We start from the raw sequence: 20,141 nt of genomic DNA, 5'->3' as shown, positions 1-20,141 counted from the left end.
TTCAGTCTACCCAACAAGTCTGCAACATTGGCAACAGTGTCGCCACCCACCTACTGGTGTTCCTGATCCTTCCTGAGAACTTCCGCTTCCAATCGAAGCCATGGAGGTTGATCAGTTGCGAATACGCTTGCTGTGATGTGATATTAAGGAATCACACATGAAAGGCTTCCAAACCCTAGGATCTAGAAGACAACGCTTTCTAAAAATCCCAGAAGGAAAGGTTTTGTTGGTAGACATCAGTACTGGGACGACAACCGACGAGATTGCGGTAGATGCTGACTTTGGATCGGATGTCAAGGGATAGCATGGACATCGTAGCAAGATCATCAGGTGGTGACGAGCGATGGTGGTGGAGGAAGCCCAAGATCCGATCGCCCAGGGCGAAGCAGAAAGGTTGGCGGGCGAAGTTGTGAGGCTGGGCGATTGACGGGCTGATGGTGCTGGCTTGGCGTGATGCATATATTTTTCTGCCTATTGTGCTCTACACAATATTGAAATTGGAGGGCTGCGAACAAGGATTGAAATTTTGCCGAAATTTCAGTAAAATTTGGTGAATTTTGGAGAGGAACAAAATATCTAATTCTAGAATTTTCTTTTACTAGCATATGGGACTCATAAGTACATGACAAAAAAATGACCGAAAATTTAGCAAAATTTCGTGAAATTTGATCTTTTAATCAGTGAAAAAAATTGTAAAACAAAATTAAAATCCTTGGCTGCGAATGTTGTTACGAGTCCATCACAGCAAATACAAGTGTATGAATACCCTCTTCGTCACATAGTAGGTACTGTAAGCCCAGATAATAAATTACTAAGTAAAATGCAACATAGGTCCTCAAGCTTGTTAAGTTGCATTATTTAGTTTCACAAAATCTTAAACCGGAGATTTGAGTCATTAATATTGTTAAGTCATACATCCTATAGTCATAACCCTTCGCGTCCCCTTTGGTGCAGATGTGACGTGCCACCCGGGCGCCTGCGCGACGTGCCAAAAAATTTAAAATTAGAAAAATAGAAAAATCAGAAAAAATTAGAAAATTCAGTAAAATTAGGAAAATAAAAAATATCAGAAAAATCAGGAAAAAATTGAAAAAATCATGGATTTCTAATGTTGTACATACTGATTTTTCCTGAATATGTCACATGCCAAAAAGAATAAAAATTTAAAGAGTACGTAAGACGTGTTGTATGTGGTTTAGTAAAATATTACACTACACTGCCAGTTAATAATAAACATGTTATAAGTTCCTGACTTCTTTAAAAAATCATTATATAAAACATTAAATATACTATTTTATCTCAAGTGGTTATAGGTCTTTTTGCATAGTTTTACTTTGCACAATTCAGAAGTTTTTTTATAAACACCAGTACAACTTGTAGATACACACTCACATTATCACGCGTACACACTCACACATCATCTACTAAAGATAAGAGATACAAAATTTAAAGATCAACGAAATCACCATAAACATTTCGCTATCGATAAATACATCACCTATCACTAGAAGAAAAACTCTATTTTAATAAGACACGTAAAAAATAAATCTGATATTTAAATCTTAGTAGTAGAGAATACAACCAGCTTCGCTATAACATCCTAGTCAAGAGTGGTTCTCACGTAATTCAGAACTTTAGCTTCTGCAAAAAGCTGGTCGAAGACATTTCCCGCCTCTTAGTTTTAATTATAATTTCTGCTTGCTCGTAAGCTACCACCAATAATGTCACTTGACGTCACTTCACTTGAAAAAGTAAGTGAAAGTTTTTTCTAACTAGAACTAATACCTATAGCTTGAAGTAAGGATAACTTCTATAGTTATAGATATTGATAATTTTATTATTATAGATATGAAGAAAGAGAAAATGAGTAGGTGGAGATAAAAATTAGTTGTTAACTTTTATTTTGCTGATGTAGAGAGGAATCTTGAAGAGCTAGTTTTTTATAAAGAGAAATTAAAAGATAACTCTAAATATTGTGAGCTATAAAAAATTAAGAACGATGAGATATATATTAATATTAAAAATATATTAAAAGAAATTAAAGATAGCAGCCGGTTATAACTGTTGGAGATGCTTAAGCTGCATTAGTCGGCGTGACGATGAATTCCAACTCAGCCTAGCCACGATTGCTCAGATCTGCGGTAGGAGAAGAGTAAAGAAATGCAGATAGGCCCGGGCCCCACAGGTCCAGTGAAATGCTTCCCAACGAACAGAAACAGCAAGAAGCACCCAGTGACCAAGGCGAGGCCGATCTAAATCAAGCGAGTCCACCTTTCACCCCAGAAAAAGGCGAAAAATCCCCAGCGAACGGAGCAGCAGCAGCAATTCCTTCCTCTTCACCGCACAGCCAGCCCTCCCGGATCGAAACCCTAGGGTTTCGCATCGGCCTTCCCCCTCCTTCTCCCTCCGCTGCGCGCGTGCGCGGGGAGCCACCAAACCCTAGGACGGCAAATCCAGTGCGATCGCCCACGGTGGAGGCCTCGTCGGCGGCCGAGAGGAGCCGCTCAGGGCTCGGGTCAGGGATCCGGTACCTCACCGGCGCCGCCTCCGGGTGGTGGGACCGGTGGATGGTCATGGGAGCAAGCGGCTCCAAGCTCGAGAAGGCCCTCGGCGACCAGTTCCCGGAAGGCGAGCGCTACTTTGGCCTCGAGAACTTCGGCAACACCTGCTACTGCAACAGTGTCCTTCAGGTCTCTATATCCTGTCTCTGGCACCAGTAGCTTATTAGATTTTCTGCTCCCTGTATGCTTGGTCTGATACTGGTAACTGCGGTAGCTTGCTATGTGGCGATGTGCGGTATTGATTCTGAAATGGTTTTGTTTGGTGCCTCCCTTGCTTCCTTTAGGCGGTGTGTTTAATAGCCTTCGGGATCCCTTTGCTTGCTTGCGCTTGACGTAGATACGCTAATGATTGTTTTGGTCTAGTAGTTGCTCACTGGATTCGAGGTTGTGCGAATGCAATGTACCATATTTGCTGATATGGATGGAATCCTTTGATAATGTGGTGACAAAAACTGTTCTGAGTTATCAGACATGTGGATATTTGGGTATGTTAGCTACTTAGCTCTATACTCACATCATTACTTTCATTTTCTAATGAGATATATAAGAATGTAGAGATCCCTGCCATTATTCTAGCATGTTTACAGATTATAACCAGTAGCATAATACTATCATTTGGGATGTAAGCACAAGCTTCTTGCATCTCAGGAGCGCCCATGTGTATGATAGCTCTAAAATCAACTGAATTGAACATTTTAATCTGGTTGTTGCATGTAACAAAAATATTGGACTAGAGGTGTTTATCTTACCTGTGTTTATCTGCGAAGATTCATCCTCTCCGTGCCAATCTCTTGCCAATTCGAGTTGTCTACATGATGCCTACATATATCTGTTTCTGAGTCGGAATGCCTCCACTTTGTGTGAATGTATGACTTCCGACTTACTGTCATCCATTTGCCTTGATTAATCCATCTGCCTCTGGTCTAGATTTCCTTTTACATGAACCCAAGCCACCAGCAACAGGTTTTCATCATTTCATGCCTGAAGAAAGCTTTGAAGATCTAGTCCAGCAACATGACAGCTACTTTAGTCATTTAATTGTAAATTTTGCAGTTTCAGTGGCCTGAAAACCAGTGGAAAATGTTGGGGTTTATTAGATAACTAGTAATTTCTAGTTTTCCTTTTCTGAATGCAAACATTAGGTACTTAGGTAGTCTGCTACATCCTCAGCTCATTGTCTTTGTCCACTCTTGAATGTTTCCATTATTTAATTTAGGTTCCTGTTAGTACATACACCAGCTTGTTGTCTTTGTCCACTCTTGAATGTTTCAATTATTTGTCCACTCTTGAATGTTTCCATTATTTGATTCAGCTCATTGTCTTTGATGCAAAATTTTGATGTTGATGACTTGCAAGTAAGCAGTGTGAGATGCAATCAATTAGTGAGGCCCTGTTGTGTTTTGATAGGATAAATTGTAGCAGATTGCTAGCTGTCTGGAGCAAGCAGTGGAAGACACTATGAACCAACGAGGTTTTGTTCTGTTGTATTTTGATAGTACATCGTATCAACTAGCTAGGTTTGTGGAGTTGCAGGCATTCGTTACTAACAAGCTTTATCATGGAGTTATCACCATTGCTTAAGAGGTGTTCCTTCAGAGTTGCAGAGATTCATTATTTGCTGTCACTATATGGAGAAAATCAATAACCGCCAATCCTGTTGTTCACCCATGTGGTGCACTAACCTTTTCAAATACTGCACACTACCATTGTGTTCTAGAATACATCACGTCAAATTTTCATCAATGGGAGAAATGGTCATCATAACCCTGTTCAGCATAAAATAGAGATCAGATATGTTGTTTTGATGTCTATTGTGAATGTTCAGGAAGCTTAGACATTATATTTTTACTAAGCATTATCTTTAGATTCTCCAAGACAAAGCAGATCCATCCAGGAGTAACATAAATTTGTCTAATGGTCAATACTTTCTCCATCGAGTAAAATCCTTTGGTGTAGTAATGTCTAGGCTATATATTGCTAGCTGTATTTACTTTTCATTTGCTAATCCCGTGCAAAATATTGCAGTTAGCATGTTATTGTTTCTGTCAAGTGCATTATCTACATGAACCTTACAGTGTTACTTTTGTTTCAGGCACTTTACTTTTGCATTCCATTCAGGGAGCAGTTACTGGAATATTATTCAAATAACAAAAATCCTGGAGAAACGGAGGAAAATCTTTTGACTTGTTTGGCTGACCTTTTTATGCAGGTAAGGTGGGGATATGATAGATTTTCACAAAATGATATGTAACTCTGGTTTTAGAATGTTGTTTTATTGGAAAATCAGCATGGAGTTTCAAATTTTGTCTTTTCTGATTGTATTTGCTTGCTTGGGTAACACTTCCACTGGAGGCTAAAATGATGATTCCATAAGTTTACTGAAAACTGTAGTGCTTTATCTGGGTTTCATGTGGTATGGTACTACCTGCTGACGAATTTCTGTCTTCCTTCCAATTGACTTGATAGTTATGTAGAGCTTACCTGATTAGCACTGCACATAAAATAAATAATTTCTTCTCATGTTCAATGTGCCCCTACTTGTTTTTTTTTCCCGTTATTGGCAGATGCATATTTTGGTTTTGACATTTTAAGAGTTTCAAATCTCCAATTAATTACTCTTTTTTTCTGATAGGATATATGCTACATTCTTGTAGACTAACTTGTATGAGTTGCATTGAAGTGCTAACACGCTGAGTGCCCTGGCTGTATGTGTATGACTTGCTTTCGATAACACTGTCAATAGAGGTTTAATCAGAATATTTAGGTCTTTATGAGGGATTCCAAGCTTCTTATGCTGCTGTTGATGCATTTATACTGTTGGGGATTTTGTACTTTTGTTTCATAGTTAAAGTGAGATAATAATGATGAAAACTGTAAAGCTACATTATGCTAAATCATCTTCTTTTAGATTTTGTATTTTAAGAAATGAAATTCCCTGTTGGTGGTGATTTTGCTATAGCTACATATGCTATGTGTTGAATTGCATGCAACATCCCCACTACCACTACCCATGGATGCATGAATCTGTGACATGCTTGGATAGCATTGTCGCTGGAGGGTTGAATAATGAATCTCACAGTCAGCCATACTTAATGTGGGCTCTGCATAGAATGCATAGTGGTTATCAACACATTTATGTTGCTGCTTTTCGCTTTGCACTTAATTGTTGGGCAATTTGCTTAGGGTGATGAGTATTGTTCCACTGTTAATTAACTGGCATATAATATGATCCTGATGTCGTGTAAAGTTGTAAAGTAAATAAGAAATCTGCCTTCATATCTTGGCTATTAATTCATTGTTTCATTTCATCCATGTGTTTTGTTGTTACTGCATAGTCTTTTGTATGTTATGTAAAACTTCCACAGTATATTGTCATTAGTAATGAATTAACTAAAACTCTTGTATATCATGTAGATAAGCCAAGCAAAGAAAAAGACTGGTGTTATTGCTCCAAAACGTTTTGTTCAGAGAGTGAAGAAACAGAATGAGTTGTTTCGTAGTTACATGCACCAGGTAACCTGCACATATTATAGCAGTGTATTTCATCTGATCTGCTGTAGTATGGTAGCCTCATGTTGTTGGATTGGCACAATCTAAAAACGAACTCCATAGCAAAATTTAATTTAACAGTAAGTAATGGATATGAGCGATTGCGGTCTCAGTATTGTAGTGTAGTATTACATGTCTTCTCACGTGTCCACATTTAAATGCTAATGTGGAATGGTTTAATTATTATGCTAGCTTCAAAAGCAGTCGCTTCAGGGATGGAACTAATCTTTGACACTGAAATTGGGAAGTGTTGAAAAAAAGAACTTGTACTTCTCTTGACTAACATATGCCATGGTTGCTCTGTAGGATGCACACGAGTTCTTAAATTTTCTGCTGAATGAACTTGTTGATATTCTGGAAAAAGAGTCAAGTACCGCGAAGGACTCCCCCCAATCATCATCTCCTGAAAAAGCTCCAAATGGTCCAGTTCAACCTTTAGCCAATGGAGTTAGAAAAGAGCCACCGGTTACCCTGGTCCATAAGAATTTTCAGGTGACTGAACTCATTGAAAAATGCCTTATATTTTATCTTTCTTGTTTCTTCTAGATTTAATTCACCGTCATCTTTATATGCATACAAACTTTGCAGGGCATATTGACCAATGAAACAAGATGCTTAAGATGCGAGACAGTAACTGCAAGGGATGAAACATTTCTTGATCTTAGTGTTGACATTGAACAAAATAGTTCTATCACAAGCTGCCTGAAAAATTTCTGCTCTACGGAAACTTTAAATGCTGAGGACAAATTCTTTTGTGACAAATGCTGCAGGTAACTATACCATATTTCCCTTGTTGTCTTTTTCTTCTCGTCATTGTCAGCATTGCTTTGAGCTATGGGTTTTACTGGTCATCTCCATCTTACTTGGTGGGCACCTTGTGTTGGTATATCTGCGCAACAGCATAAAGCCCTGACCCCTGAGTGACATTTGTTCCCGTGACAACCCATGTTATGCTGTAGATTTTGACAAAACTACAAGTTGTAGGTACCATATGGAAAGGACCATCATCTTGACTTTGTTACAAGTTCTTTGTTACTGCTGAACTCCAATATTTGGTCCCATTCCAGTTTGCAAGAAGCACAGAAGAGAATGAAGATCAAGAAGGCTCCACACATATTGGTGATCCACCTAAAGCGCTTTAAGTACATTGAGCAGCTTAGCCGGTATAAGAAGCTTTCATATAGGGTTGTATTCCCCATGGAGCTGAAGCTCAGTAATACATCTGATGATGTAGACACCGAGTACTCCCTCTTTGCTGTCGTGGTCCATGTTGGAAGTGGCCCCAACCATGGACATTATGTAAGCCTTGTTAAAAGCCACAACCACTGGTTGTTCTTCGATGATGAAAATGTCGAGATGGTTGAAGAGCAGACCCTGCAAACATTCTTCGGTTCTTCACACGAATACTCAGGCAACACAGATCATGGATATATCTTGTTTTACGAGGGACTTGGTGGGAAGAGTTAGATTGGTTTTCTTGGCCTTCCCAGTTCTTTTTTTCTTTCCGTTGGAGCATGCAAGTTTACTCTTGTACCTACACAGCTATTTCATTACCTCCATGGAAAATTGTCAATCGAAGAGGTTGTATGAAGTGAGGACGCCAGATTTTGGGTGGTTTCAGTGTACAGGGGATAATGGAATCTTGCTCCCAGTGATGAAATAAGGGGTAAATTGTTCAGTACGCCTGACCAGTTTTCTCGCTCAGGACTAACATATTTGTTAAAGAATTGAACATTGCTATTGAGCACACTGTATATTGATTCTAGTTCTGAACTTAGGATGTCCATGCAAGTTCTGATGTACTACTCTGGGAACTGCATGGGAACCGTATACTCGTTAGAATCATGTTACACATATGATTTTTGGGGAAGTTGTCAGTTAAGCGTGATGTGGATTCATGTTACTGTATTTGTCGCTCCAATCTTGTGCCCTCAGAGGGAAATGCTTCTCATATGTAGCAGCCCAACAATTCCTTCTTTTTTATTCATCGTCTTGGGGGAGGTGTGAGTGTGTGGTTATGCGAAGAAATGTTCTTTGAATTCATTGGTTTTATTTTCAATCTCGTGTGGGGTTACACTGGTTGGCTTGAGAAAGAATTCCCGGGTTGAGTAGAACTGATCAGCACTATAAAAGATGCTCGCTAGGAGCAAGGGAATACTGTCGATGGGAACAGAAAACACGAGGACAGAAAGAAATAAAAAAGGGAAAGTGCGCGGGGCTTGCCATGTCCGGCGAGCTGATACTGTCACCTCACGCCCATCTCACGATGTCATGGGCTCACGGGTCACGGCGACGGCCTGTTCCCGCGCCGGCCCCGATGCTTGCTTTAGGCGCATTCTCGCTGGTTTGGTTTGGTTTAGGGGATTCCCGACCCGCGACTCGACGCGGAGCTGTGCCTGTGAACGATAAGATCAACGTGGTCTCGTATGATCGTATTCGTATCGCATCTGGTCTTCTGAGGGTAACCTGCTCACTGCCGCACAGGAGAGGTGGTATCGTGGCCCAACTCAACTCCGGTTAGTTCGTCTCGCGTCCCCATGGCCGCAGTGCAGACGCAACGAGGTTCAGGTCCATACATTGGTCCGGCTCCGTGCACGATCAACCCGGGCGTGGGCTTGTGACAGGGTCACCGCGTGATGATACACATCGATCGAATCATCCATAGAGGATACAGCTATCTTGTTGGTATAAAAATATACATCCTCGCGCCAATATACAAGCATCTTGTATGCAATCTATAATGGCATGTATGGGTGTACAATAACAGTGATAACTGTTACGTTTTCGTGGTAACGAATGATCGATCGAGTAAGCAGGTAAATGATAACTAACTCGGCGAGCAGCACCTAAGAAGTTCAGTCTAGCACTATAGCAACAGATCTTTGTCAGCAAATTACATTCGGGAGAGTCATCGTTAGGGCACGGTCAGCCGATGGTTTATCCTTGATTGTCGAAATCAAGAACGAGAAGCAACAGGAGAAGAAAGGAGGGACGGGACTACAAGAGCTAGACAAAAGAGATAAAAATAAAAGGTAGACTGTGTTTAATTGATTGGTTGATTATTTCAATCGGTCATGACTCTCTCATATTTAAATGGCGGCAAATCTCAGCTGTAAGAGATCATAACTCATAATTCAAACCGAACAAGACTTACAGATATGATTTGACTATGTCTTTTGATCTCTAAACTTTCTATAACTAACGTACATTTCCTAATCGACCACGTAAACTCTCATATATCTACCCGAGTATCTTTTATTGCAGTTTGGCCTTCTTAGATTCGATTACATGCTTGACGTATCCATGTACTTGAATTCAACTAGCTCTTCCACCTGTCTAGAGATCAACTGCTGAAACAAACTGTGGTCACTGATCACCTCACTAGTCGTGACCACTGATGATAGTCACTGGTCGTAGGCATGAAGTATTATTCACTGGTCGAAGTTACTGTTTATCTGGTCAGAAGTACTATCCATCTAGCTAAGTATTGTTCACTATGGTTGGAGTACTGTTTATCGTGGTTAAAACACTATTCATAGTGGTCAAAACATTGTTTATCGGTGGATGTATTTATCGTTGGTCGCCTATTAAGACAGATATTGCTGCGATGATCACTATAAATATCAAATCTTGTCATCAACACATGCCTCCTCGTTTTTTTTAAAGCTTGCGTACCCAAAAACGCTTTTATGTGCAATAATCATGAACAACTTATTATCTATTTTCAATCATCACTTAGGACGATGATAAATGACGTGCCGGCTATGTATGTTTCTAATATGGTCATAACAATCGATCATATGCACCTTGCCTTGGCAATGCCTGACTAAATTGTAAAGATTTATAAAACAGCATCCAAGAATCACGCCAAAACCATGAAGAATAACCAAACATATATGGGCATAGTTATCACGATGAGGACATCGGTGGAACAGTTAATGAACATAGATGATGTGGCTACTAATGGTTTTAATGATCACGTGCAAACCTGTGATTTTGCAATTGTTTCCTAGATCACTTCGCCTTCAAATTTGTCTCCTGTGTAGTTCTAGCAATGGATGCTTCAATACTACCCTTAGTCTGAACTTATGTGCTACTTTTAGGAACCCACATCTTCTTCTTGTAATTAACCACATCAAGGCCATGCTTTCGATTAGTCACATCAACTGCCTTCACACTTTCTTACTTTGAACTTGAACTAGAACACACGCATTTAGCCGTATCATTTACCATTGAGCTGCTGGACCTTTCCTTTTTGCTAACCCTGATATCAATAATTCTTCTTCTATGTGCCGCTTTTCCTTGCCGCATACTAATACTAGAGCCTGAACTAGATGTATGTTTGGCTTGATCACATGAAGCATGTGCATGTTTATCAATTATCGGTATAGCTCCTTCAAGTGAATTCACACTCATCAGCTCCTTGGGTACAATAGTCAGCTTCTTATCTCTTGAAGGCAAATATGAACTTGTATCCTTGTTATCATCCCTTTTCATATGATAAAGTTGTTTGATCCCTTTTCTCTTCCTTTGATCTCCGGACCGATTCCCTTGATCAAAACGTTTATCCTTAGCATGTGATTGTCTTTCAGATACTGACCTTCTTGGAGCTTCATACTTTGGGTAAGACGGTCCAAAATGTGTTGGAGGAGGTATCCACGGACCATACCAGCCCCATGATGAGTACGGAGAAAAACCAACAGGAGAAAACGACATTGGCATTGGCGGTCCGAGAGGAGGATACAACGCTACTACATGAAAGTCTTCCCATTGCCAATCCCGACCATCGAGCTCGTGCTTTCTCGGTCGCCCGAAATTAATTAGCCGACCAGTAACCTTTTGGCCAGCCTTTTCATTCTCATACTTAGCCGGAAGTTGTTTGAATGTTACATTTGAATTTGCATTTTGTAGCTCTAGCAGTTTATGCTTGAACATTATTCTTAATCTCATCTTGTTTACTGTTTTTAGGACCCAAACCATATCCTTCTTTATCCCTAAAAATTTGCTAGCCTTTTTAACTCTATGATCAATATGCTTGCTAGCCAACACTACTTTTTTCTCTTTGGTTGCATCAGCCTTTTCCGACCAAATTAACACTTTCTTGTTCTCACTACTAACCACATTCTCATTGGAAAACTTTTCATCTAAATTACGCCTCCTGTCCTTGGACAGTCTACAAATTTCAATCAACCTTTTATTAATATCTGATTGTATTTGCCGGCGAAACATATTACAATCATTAGTACTATGAGTAAACAAATTATGCTATTTGCAATAAGTACATTGTCCTAATTTTTCATGTGATAGTACGACATGATGGCCAAGTAATCTAATATGCTTTTCTTTCAATAAGATATCAAAATTTTTATCACACTCGGTAAAATCAAATGTATATCTTTTCTTTCTTCGCCGATTCTTTTATGGAGATGATTTCAAAGCTAAACAAACAAATGATTTAGATTTGACATCTACCCATTCGGCTACACGTTTACTCGTACTTATCTGCCTGATATCTTAGAATTATTTTCTACTATATTAATATCGGTTTCATCAAATTCTTTCGACCTTGGCCTTGTATCTCTAAATCCGAAATAATCACAAAACTTAAACCCCACTTGTGACCAAGTGTAGACCAAGTTTAGAACAATTAAAATAATCCATATAAATATAATGCCTAGCAAATATGATGATGGAAATAATTCTAACTTAAATGTATTGCTATCGCCAGCCTTCTCATATGGCGCAATAATTTGGCCAACAAGTTCTACAGCAGTTCTACTATCCTTACATGTGAATTTTGCAAGCTCTAGCACTTAAAAACTTCATGGGTATGGGACCATATTATCATAATCAGAATGCGGTCTCTTATATACAGATATTGCATTCTCAACCTCTATTTCAAATTTCTCTTGCAACATACTATCAATTTTTTCATTAACATCTATCGAAACTATAAAATCAGATTGAGAGCAGATAACGTAGTTTCAAATCGTACCTCTTTTAGTAGGGTATCAATGAATGGGAACTCTTTTATCTTAATGACACATTACTTTGTCTTCTGATGGCACGAAAGCAGCTCCTTTCGTTGTACTTGCAATTTTGCTTCAATCGCACTATTATCTTCTTCAGATAATTCATTAAGCGTAGATCTGTTGCCACTATTTATATCAATTATGGGAATGAATGAAACAACTTTATTTTGATCTTGATCATCAATTATTTTAGCATGAAATATAGATAGTAGCACCATAGCTTCCTTTATCTTAAGCATAGCTGACAATTCAACAGTAGCCGGCTTTTGTTCTTTTCTTTCAATTACAGATAGCTTTTTTTTCTTTCTAAAACCAACCTTGACTCCACATTTGAATTATAGGAACTCACAATGTTCCACACTGAATCAATTAATTGTTTCCTACCTTCAAACCCTAAAAATGGTTCACATATCCTACATGTTTCATCCTTGTTCATGCCAGGTCGCCCCCCGATACTTTTAGACCCTATATGTTGCTCGGCTGTGAGCCAGTAGATGTGGAATCAATTTGTTGTTCTGGGCTGAAAATATATAGCTTCAGAGTATCATAAGAATATGACATTGTGGGCTAAACATATGATATATCTTGTTGGGGAACACTAAAATAAGTTTCCGGCAATGAATTGCAAGGAATACATAAACTTTGGGGTAGTGTGGGAGATACACTATGTGCTACAATATTGTATGGAGGTACATGCATATTTGTTGAATTCTCATCTATTCGGTCATAATCATCAGTGGTGTATGGAGCCGAATTATACGCATTAGGTGTTGCATATGGTGCTGAAAAAGTAAAGGATGTATTCTCCGTTCTAGTGACATATGATGTAGCATATTATGATTCAATATAATTGGCCGAATGATCAATATTACTGCGGCCATACATCTTATTAATCGGCATACCTTGTTATGTAAGCATAAACGATGAAATCCTTGTCGATGAATCAAGAGGTCCAATTTCTTGTTATGCACTACTAAAATTATTAGCATGTGATGACTCATAATGATTGGCCGAACCTATCATATCCATTCGGCTGTAATGATTGTTCATCGGCATGCTAGTTTGTAATACACTAAGTAATGCAAATACTGCCAATGAATTAGGAGTACAAATTCTTGCTGCATACTACTAACATTAAAATTTAGAGTACTTGCATTATTTAACATGGAATATTACACACTATTACTACCATATAGTCTTTGCACAATACTTACATGACTAGAGAACACAGTCATAACAACATTAACAGATCTATTTAACATAGTTGCAAATTGTACCTCGGGTTTGATGTAGATGGATGGCGTAATGAAGTTGTAGGAGTTAGTCTCGAGTCCATATTGCGTCATGGCTGAAGAAATCGATTCCTCATCAGAGTCGCCAAAATGTGTTAGCACAAAAATATGAATCCTCGCGCCAACACTCGAGCACCTCGTGTGCAACCCACAGTGGCACGCATAGGACGTACAACAACAGTGACTATTGCGATTTCGTGGCAACGAGCGATCGATTTACGAGCAAATCGGTAAAGAATAAATAACTCAACAAGCAGCACCTAGAAAGCCCAGTCTGGCACTGCGGCGATGGATCTTTATCAGGGCACTATTAGCCGGCGGCTTGTCCTTCATCGTCGAGATCAAGAACGAGTGGCAACAGAGGAAGGAGGGATGGGACTACATGAGCTAGGCAAAAGAGAAAAACGAAAGGTAGATTGCGTTTGATCGATTGGTTGATTATTTCAATCGGCTATGATGTTTTCATATTTAAAAGGTGACAGGTCTTAGCCGTAAGAGATCATGACTTCTAATTCAAACCGAATAAGACTTACAAATATGATTTGACTATACCTTTTAATCTCTAAACTTTCTATAACTAACATATATTTCCTAATCGATCATGTAAACTCTCATATATCTATCCGAGTATTTTTTTTTTATTGTAGCTCGACCTTCTTGGATTCAACTACATGCTTGATGTATCCATGTACTTGAATCCGACTAACTTTTCCACCTGTTCGAAGACCAACTGTTGAAACAAATCGTGGTCACTGATCGCCTCATTGGTCGTGACCACTGATCATAGTCACTGGTCGTAGTCATAAAGTATTGTTTACTGGTCGGAGTTAATGTCCATCTAACCGAGTACTATTCACTGTGGTCGGAATAATGTTCATCGTAGTTCGGTCACTGTTCATCACGGTTGAAACACTGTTTACAGTGGTCGGAGCACTATTAATCAGTGTAAAGATGTCCAAATAGGCCGTGTCTACTAGGCCGGTCCGAGGCACGACACTGTAGGCACGGCACGGCCCGAGTCGAGATGGGCCGGGCCGGTCCGAATAGCCCATTTAGCCATGTTTAAATCAATGTATGTATTGATCACTGGTCGCCCATTAAACTAGTCATTATTGTAATAACCATTATAAATACTAAATCTGGTCATCGACATATCTGTTATAGGATCACCCCTTGTTCGTTTGCATCGGTATGATTACTACGTGGATCGATCCTCATGCTGCCAAGAGCAATCAACAAAACAAGCTGTATCATTGACACTGTTAATCGCCGGCTGAAATCTTTGCGGCAGCTCTGACCTCTCGGACAATATTCCGCTCCATAGAAACATCGCTCTGATGGCCGCGACTGCTGCGCCTGTGACGTTTGGCCTCTCCGTTGCGTCGATGGGCACCCCAGGCTCAGGTGAGGCCACCTCCTATACTTTATCATCATACTGTTAGCACGAAGTCAATCAGCATCGTACTTTTGTTTCTTGCGCCTTTTCATCAAAGCCACAATCAAGCTGATGTGTTCAAGTAATCATGGTGTCATCATGTGATGCCCTAACAAACACCAAGATCCAAACCAAAATTTCAGAAAGTGAACTAGTTACTTGATGGTCAGTTTGCAGGTTACCTCAGGTTTCCTGTAAGCCTTGTCAAGTCGAGTAGAAATGCAAAGCAGGCCATCATTTTTACGAAAAGTTGTGGCTGTCCTCTGCGTCTATGGGGCCTACGAGTCGGCTCCGTTCAATCCTCTATTTGGATGCAGTAACATGGTGTGCCGTCGGGAAGTTCTAGTCTGACAGTGGTCCTAACTCCAAAGCCAACAATACATCGAGATCTCTTTACTGTATTCATGCCGCATGATGCAGTGTTTCTTGAGAGAGTTCTTAACGTAATGATCATGTGATGTGAACGAACAATGCCACCCAATCCCCAACGCAAGCAGTTCACTCCACAATTTCGGCAACACAACCGTGATTCCTCAGCCCAACACAGTAATGCAAGCATGAGACTGATAAGAGTGCATAAAGATTGCCAATGGTCAACAGAGAAACACAAGGGGAATGTACAGCTATAGACATCAACACTCCTCTACAAAAAATATAAGCACAAGACAAGGAAAACCTTCAATGTCTGATCAATAATAATGATTTTTTTTGCCAACCACCCAATATCACATAAGTTCTAGAGGATTAGAATTTACACAACTGTTATTGCATTCAGGAAAAACCTGTCTGATTCGCATACCCATCAGACTATAGATGAGCAACTGAGTGGACAATTTACATATGAATTCCATCTTGAGAAAACCCTAACCAATTAGGTTTGGCTGCACGCAATTTTCCATTTCCCAGCCTGTTGTCCTGCAGTTCACAATTCATCAAATATTAGACCGTATCTCAACTGCTTTAGGTCTTCAAATTTTATATAATCATATACTAGCACCAATGCAGTAGTTAGCTTTTCTAATTTAGAGTGCTTTTTTTTTCTTTACACTAAATATGAGATTCGCGTTGATCATGTAACTGGGTTTATTTACATTATTGTAGCCTTATGCTGCATGATACACACAGCACCCCTTTTAGACACTTTGTTAACGTTAAGTAATACACTGATATTGCATACTATCATGAAGAATTGCAAAACTGCAATGTAAGTGCAACAACAATGCAACTTACTGAGAAAAATGGGTTACCGTGCATCCAAACTCACAATGACTGTGGTAGCTGACTCCAGTTCATCAATCGGTGTGACTGTGGATGCCTATCCAAATAACTCCTACTAGAAATGTCAGCTTCATCAGCAGGAAAAGTTTCTGAATGGCCTGATGCTGCAGGAGGCGACCAAACTGGGACCACACCGCCTTCTCTCCCGGTCCAGCTACTCGAAGCCTCTGATGCAGATGGCGCAAGAAAGTCTCGCCTACGGTGCTGAGATTGCTGAAAGATATTGTGCCGGTGAACGCCATTGATTCTAGCTGCATTACCTTCAGTATTCTGGATCGTTTCTTCCATCTCAACTCGAGGTTCGAAATGTGCACGGGACGGAACCTCTGCCCTATTGTCCTCGCTGTTCCCCAGATTGGCAGACATCTCTGTTTCAGATCTGTTCAGTGAAGCCGTCATGGTAGGTACCATCTGATCCTCGCGTCTCCGAGCAGTCATCAGCACATTGGCCGTTGCCTGGCCTGGCTGCCGATCGACTTCCATCTGTAGTTCTTGTGGAAACTCAATCGGTGGGACCTCTGAGGAGTCGCCGAGGCCTTCCTCCATTCCATTGTTCATTGTGGCCCTTGATTCTGCCTCCAGCTGCCACATTTCTGACAGGGCTTCTTGAAGCCTGGCTTTGGCTGCGTCTAGCTCAACTATGGGGAGAGGGTAGTTGGAGCCCAACTCGATTCCTGCAGCTTGCAGCACGGAAACAGGTGCATCCCATGGGTGGTGTATCCATTCTGTCGGCAGCCTTGCAAGCTCAGGAATCCACCGTCGGACGTACTCCCCATGCGGGTCGAACTTGTAGCCTTCAAACTGGCATTGAAGAATTGGATTGACATGACAATGCATCAGTATTCAGTACTGGTCATCACTGAATTGCCTCATTTTATTCAGAATTTAACAGTTGCACGCACCTGAGGGTTGTCAATGCGGTCGAGCTCTCGGCCATCAGGAAGAGAGCCGGTGATGTACTGCCAGCCCAGTGCATCGCTCTCAAGATCAGCATCTAGTAAAGTGTCCCAAAAGTACTTCATACCCCAGAGCCACGGTAGTTGAAGGACCTTGACAAAAAAGCTTGACACCACCACCCGTATCCTGTCATGCAACCACCCTGTCGCCCACAGCTCCCTCATGCCAGCATCAACAAGAGGGTACCCAGTCCTTCCCTGGCGCCAAGTCTTGAAGTAGCACTCATCGATCACCCATGGGAAGAACCTGAGGTGCGCCAGGAGAGGCCTCTCATGGCTGCACGGATGGTTGAAGGTCAGATACCGTGAGTATTCCCGCAGGCCAATGGAACGGAGGAACAGGGTGCAGCTCTCCTCGGCAGCATGGTTGCCCTCGTTGCTCCACACAAGCTGCTTCATACGAACTAGGTGGAAGACCTTGCGCACACTAAGCTCACCGAAATGCAGGTGAGGTGAAAGTAAGGATGTGCTTGCACTATCTGCCTTCTTGCGGTTCACCGAATAGTCAGCCAAAGGACCGTTCAGGAAGGCTGTTAGCGCCTTGTCTGCATTCTGCCACCCCGGTGACCATGCTCGTGCCAGAAGAGCATTGCTTCCCCTTTCCGACTCATCCTCAAAGATCAGGTCATCTGACGGGCACATTGATAAGTCACCTGTTGAAAATTTATCAGTCAACCAACTAAAGAACTCATTCCGTCATCAACTTGTCACATAATGCTTGCGAGAATTAAAATATGGTTTAAATGATTAGCCAAATCGCACTAATGACTATTAGTAACCAGTAAATTGCTGGTTCTTGACACACTGTTCAGAACAAGCAAACACAGATATTAGGGCATTTAATTGTGCGTAATCTTCTTTTCAATGTGTAGACTTCGAGTTGCAAAATTGTCAGTGCTTGATGCATAGCAAGTCAAGAACAACATATTGGTAAATTATTCTGTACAAGCAAAAACATTCGAATTCATAGTTCTTCAAGCACCTGAATTGATCATCTTTGGGGGCAGAAGTGGAGCGGGGGGATCATACGGCATGCTGAGGCACCTGTTCCAGAACGGCGCGAACATGGTGAATGGTTTGTCTTCCTCGTCAACGACTTCCCACGGCTCATACAGCAGGTCCGCATTGAAAGATTGCACGATGATGCCCTCCACCGTTAGCATCTCCTTCAGACGGTGGTCCCTGACCAGTGAGATCGGGTCTGAAACGATGGCCATGGCACAGTGATTGTTGAGTTAGATGAGGTGATCTTGGAGGCTTAAAGCGTGAGCCCTTAGCTCCAGGACAAGCAATTAATGGAGTAGAAACTGGAGTACTATGCAAAGTGCAAGTACCTAAATATTTATTGCTCAATCTGGAATTGGACATACGGCTATTACCTCATTGGACTGGTTAGTTGGGGAAGCAACGAACTTTTGGGAATTAAGGAGGGAGATGAAAAACTGCTGGATATTACTTGGTAGAGAAAGTTCATGTTACTATACAGTGAATGGCTTCACTTGACATGTGGAGGTTTGTCAAGACTCAAGACCAGGGTTCAGAGTTGCTAAATGGGGAAGCAGTTGACATGTGGATTGGGGGGGGGGGGGTGGGGTATGCTAAGGCTAAGATACACTAATATTACTATATCAAGTAGACTACTACCTGAATGATATACTTTAGGTAAAGTGATAGATCTGGTTCAACTTGGAGCAAATCAGATGAATACTAAAGTTAACTTGCTTTGTTTCTGGATTAGTTTGAAGCATGAACTTACCAAGAAGGAAAAATCCTGGATACCAGCAATAACAATCTAAAAAAAGGCTCTTTTTTGGTGAAAAAACTGACTAACACAAACATAAGCCACCGATAAGAATCAAACCGTAGAGATGGTTGAAGTAGAGGTGCGTGGCGCCGGTGTCGCGGACGAGCTGAAGCAGCGCGACGCCGGCGTCGGCCGACCTCCGGGTGACGAGCTTGCCTGCTCCGAGCCGGCGGAGTGAGGCGTCCAGGTGCTTCAGGCTCTGGCTGATCCACCACCGGGACACGCGCCCTGGGAAGTACGGCCCTTCCTCCTCCGGCGACCACACGTACGCTGGAACCACCTCCCCGCCGGCGCGCGCTGCCGCAGCCAGCGCCGGGTTATCCTCCACCCTGAGGTCCCTCCGGAACCACACCACGCTCCTCATCCCGGCGTCCCCACCGAACATGGACGAGGACGAGACCGACATGGCTGGCCAATCCAAGAACTACCGGTCTAAGAAACCCCCCGAGTTCCTGGACCACGAGGACGTCAAGAAACCATGAAGCCAAGAACTGGCCGGGAGTTCAGAGACGACCCACTGCTTTCTTCCTCTCGAGATTCCCAAGAACAATGGAGGACTGCGCGCACGGCGCTCCTGGTGGTGTGGTAATATTTTTATCCTTTTGTTGTATTTTCTGGTGCTTCAATTTTATTATATTTTTGTTTGGTGTTGGTGTTCTTGCAGTAGGTGTTTCTGGTTTTGGTTGGGACAGTTCTGGTCCAATGGAGAAAGAGGCTGTGGATATCGGGATTGGTTGGTTGGATTTTATCTAACTTTTCTCCTTGTCCGTTTATCCTCCTGGTCCTGGCCTTTTTTTAATGTCCCTCTTCCTCCCTCGATCCTATAATATTCATTCCATTTGTATTATATAAATTTTAAAAAAGTCACCACCAACGGCGTGCGTTCTGGAGCGTCATCCCCCACACGAAAACAAGCATTTTTGTAATTATTTATGTATTAATGATCAAAGTAAATTATACAACAACTTATATATTAAAAAGTTGCTCGTCTGGTTCAAACATTTTCTTGTACCAACTTAAGAGCCATATCTTCTAACAACGGATTATAACATGAGTTTTTTTATTTCACTTTAAGTTATTAGGATGATACTATTTATCAATTCCCTATTTTTTTTCTCCACCACCCATCCTCACATCCATCTTCAATCGCGTGTCGACTTACGTCATGCTTACTCCTCTCCTCTGCCTCCCGCCCCCCTCTACCTAACTCTGATAGCGCTCCTGCCACAACTCA

At 41.3% G+C, this 20,141-nt stretch overlaps 2 protein-coding genes across 5 annotated transcripts; one reads left to right on the top strand and one right to left on the bottom strand.

Annotated features, from left to right (window-relative positions):
* The first annotated feature begins 2,180 nt into the window (after positions 1-2,180).
* Positions 2,181-8,013, top strand: LOC133924333 (ubiquitin carboxyl-terminal hydrolase 4-like). 2 transcript variants are annotated; one of them, XM_062369818.1, is made up of 6 exons: positions 2,181-2,690; positions 4,654-4,770; positions 5,976-6,074; positions 6,417-6,602; positions 6,699-6,880; positions 7,178-8,013. In XM_062369818.1, exons 1-6 carry the CDS (start codon positions 2,196-2,198, stop codon positions 7,575-7,577), a joined length of 1,479 nt encoding a protein of 492 aa, XP_062225802.1. In that variant the 5' UTR covers positions 2,181-2,195; the 3' UTR covers positions 7,578-8,013. The 2 variants fall into 2 exon arrangements, with proteins under 2 accessions (XP_062225802.1, XP_062225803.1); XM_062369819.1 differs by lacking the exon at positions 5,976-6,074.
* Positions 8,014-15,429: 7,416 nt separating this feature from the next.
* On the bottom strand, positions 15,430-19,646 carry LOC133924331 (cryptochrome-1-like). 3 transcript variants are annotated; one of them, XM_062369815.1, is made up of 5 exons: positions 18,965-19,646; positions 18,086-18,304; positions 17,050-17,756; positions 16,134-16,948; positions 15,430-15,784 (listed from the first exon to the last, which is right to left on the bottom strand). In XM_062369815.1, the coding sequence occupies exons 1-5, from the start codon at positions 19,311-19,313 to the stop codon at positions 15,733-15,735; spliced, it is 2,142 nt and encodes a 713-aa protein (XP_062225799.1). In that variant the 5' UTR covers positions 19,314-19,646; the 3' UTR covers positions 15,430-15,732. The 3 variants fall into 3 exon arrangements, with proteins under 3 accessions (XP_062225799.1, XP_062225801.1, XP_062225800.1); XM_062369817.1 differs by having other exon boundaries at positions 16,100-16,948; positions 18,965-19,645; XM_062369816.1 differs by having other exon boundaries at positions 16,117-16,948; positions 18,965-19,645.
* Positions 19,647-20,141: the final 495 nt, after the last annotated feature.

Source organism: Phragmites australis, chromosome 7, assembly GCF_958298935.1.
Source record: "Phragmites australis chromosome 7, lpPhrAust1.1, whole genome shotgun sequence".
NCBI lineage: Eukaryota > Viridiplantae > Streptophyta > Magnoliopsida > Poales > Poaceae > Phragmites > Phragmites australis.
This window is presented reverse-complemented; position numbering and strand designations above follow the sequence as displayed.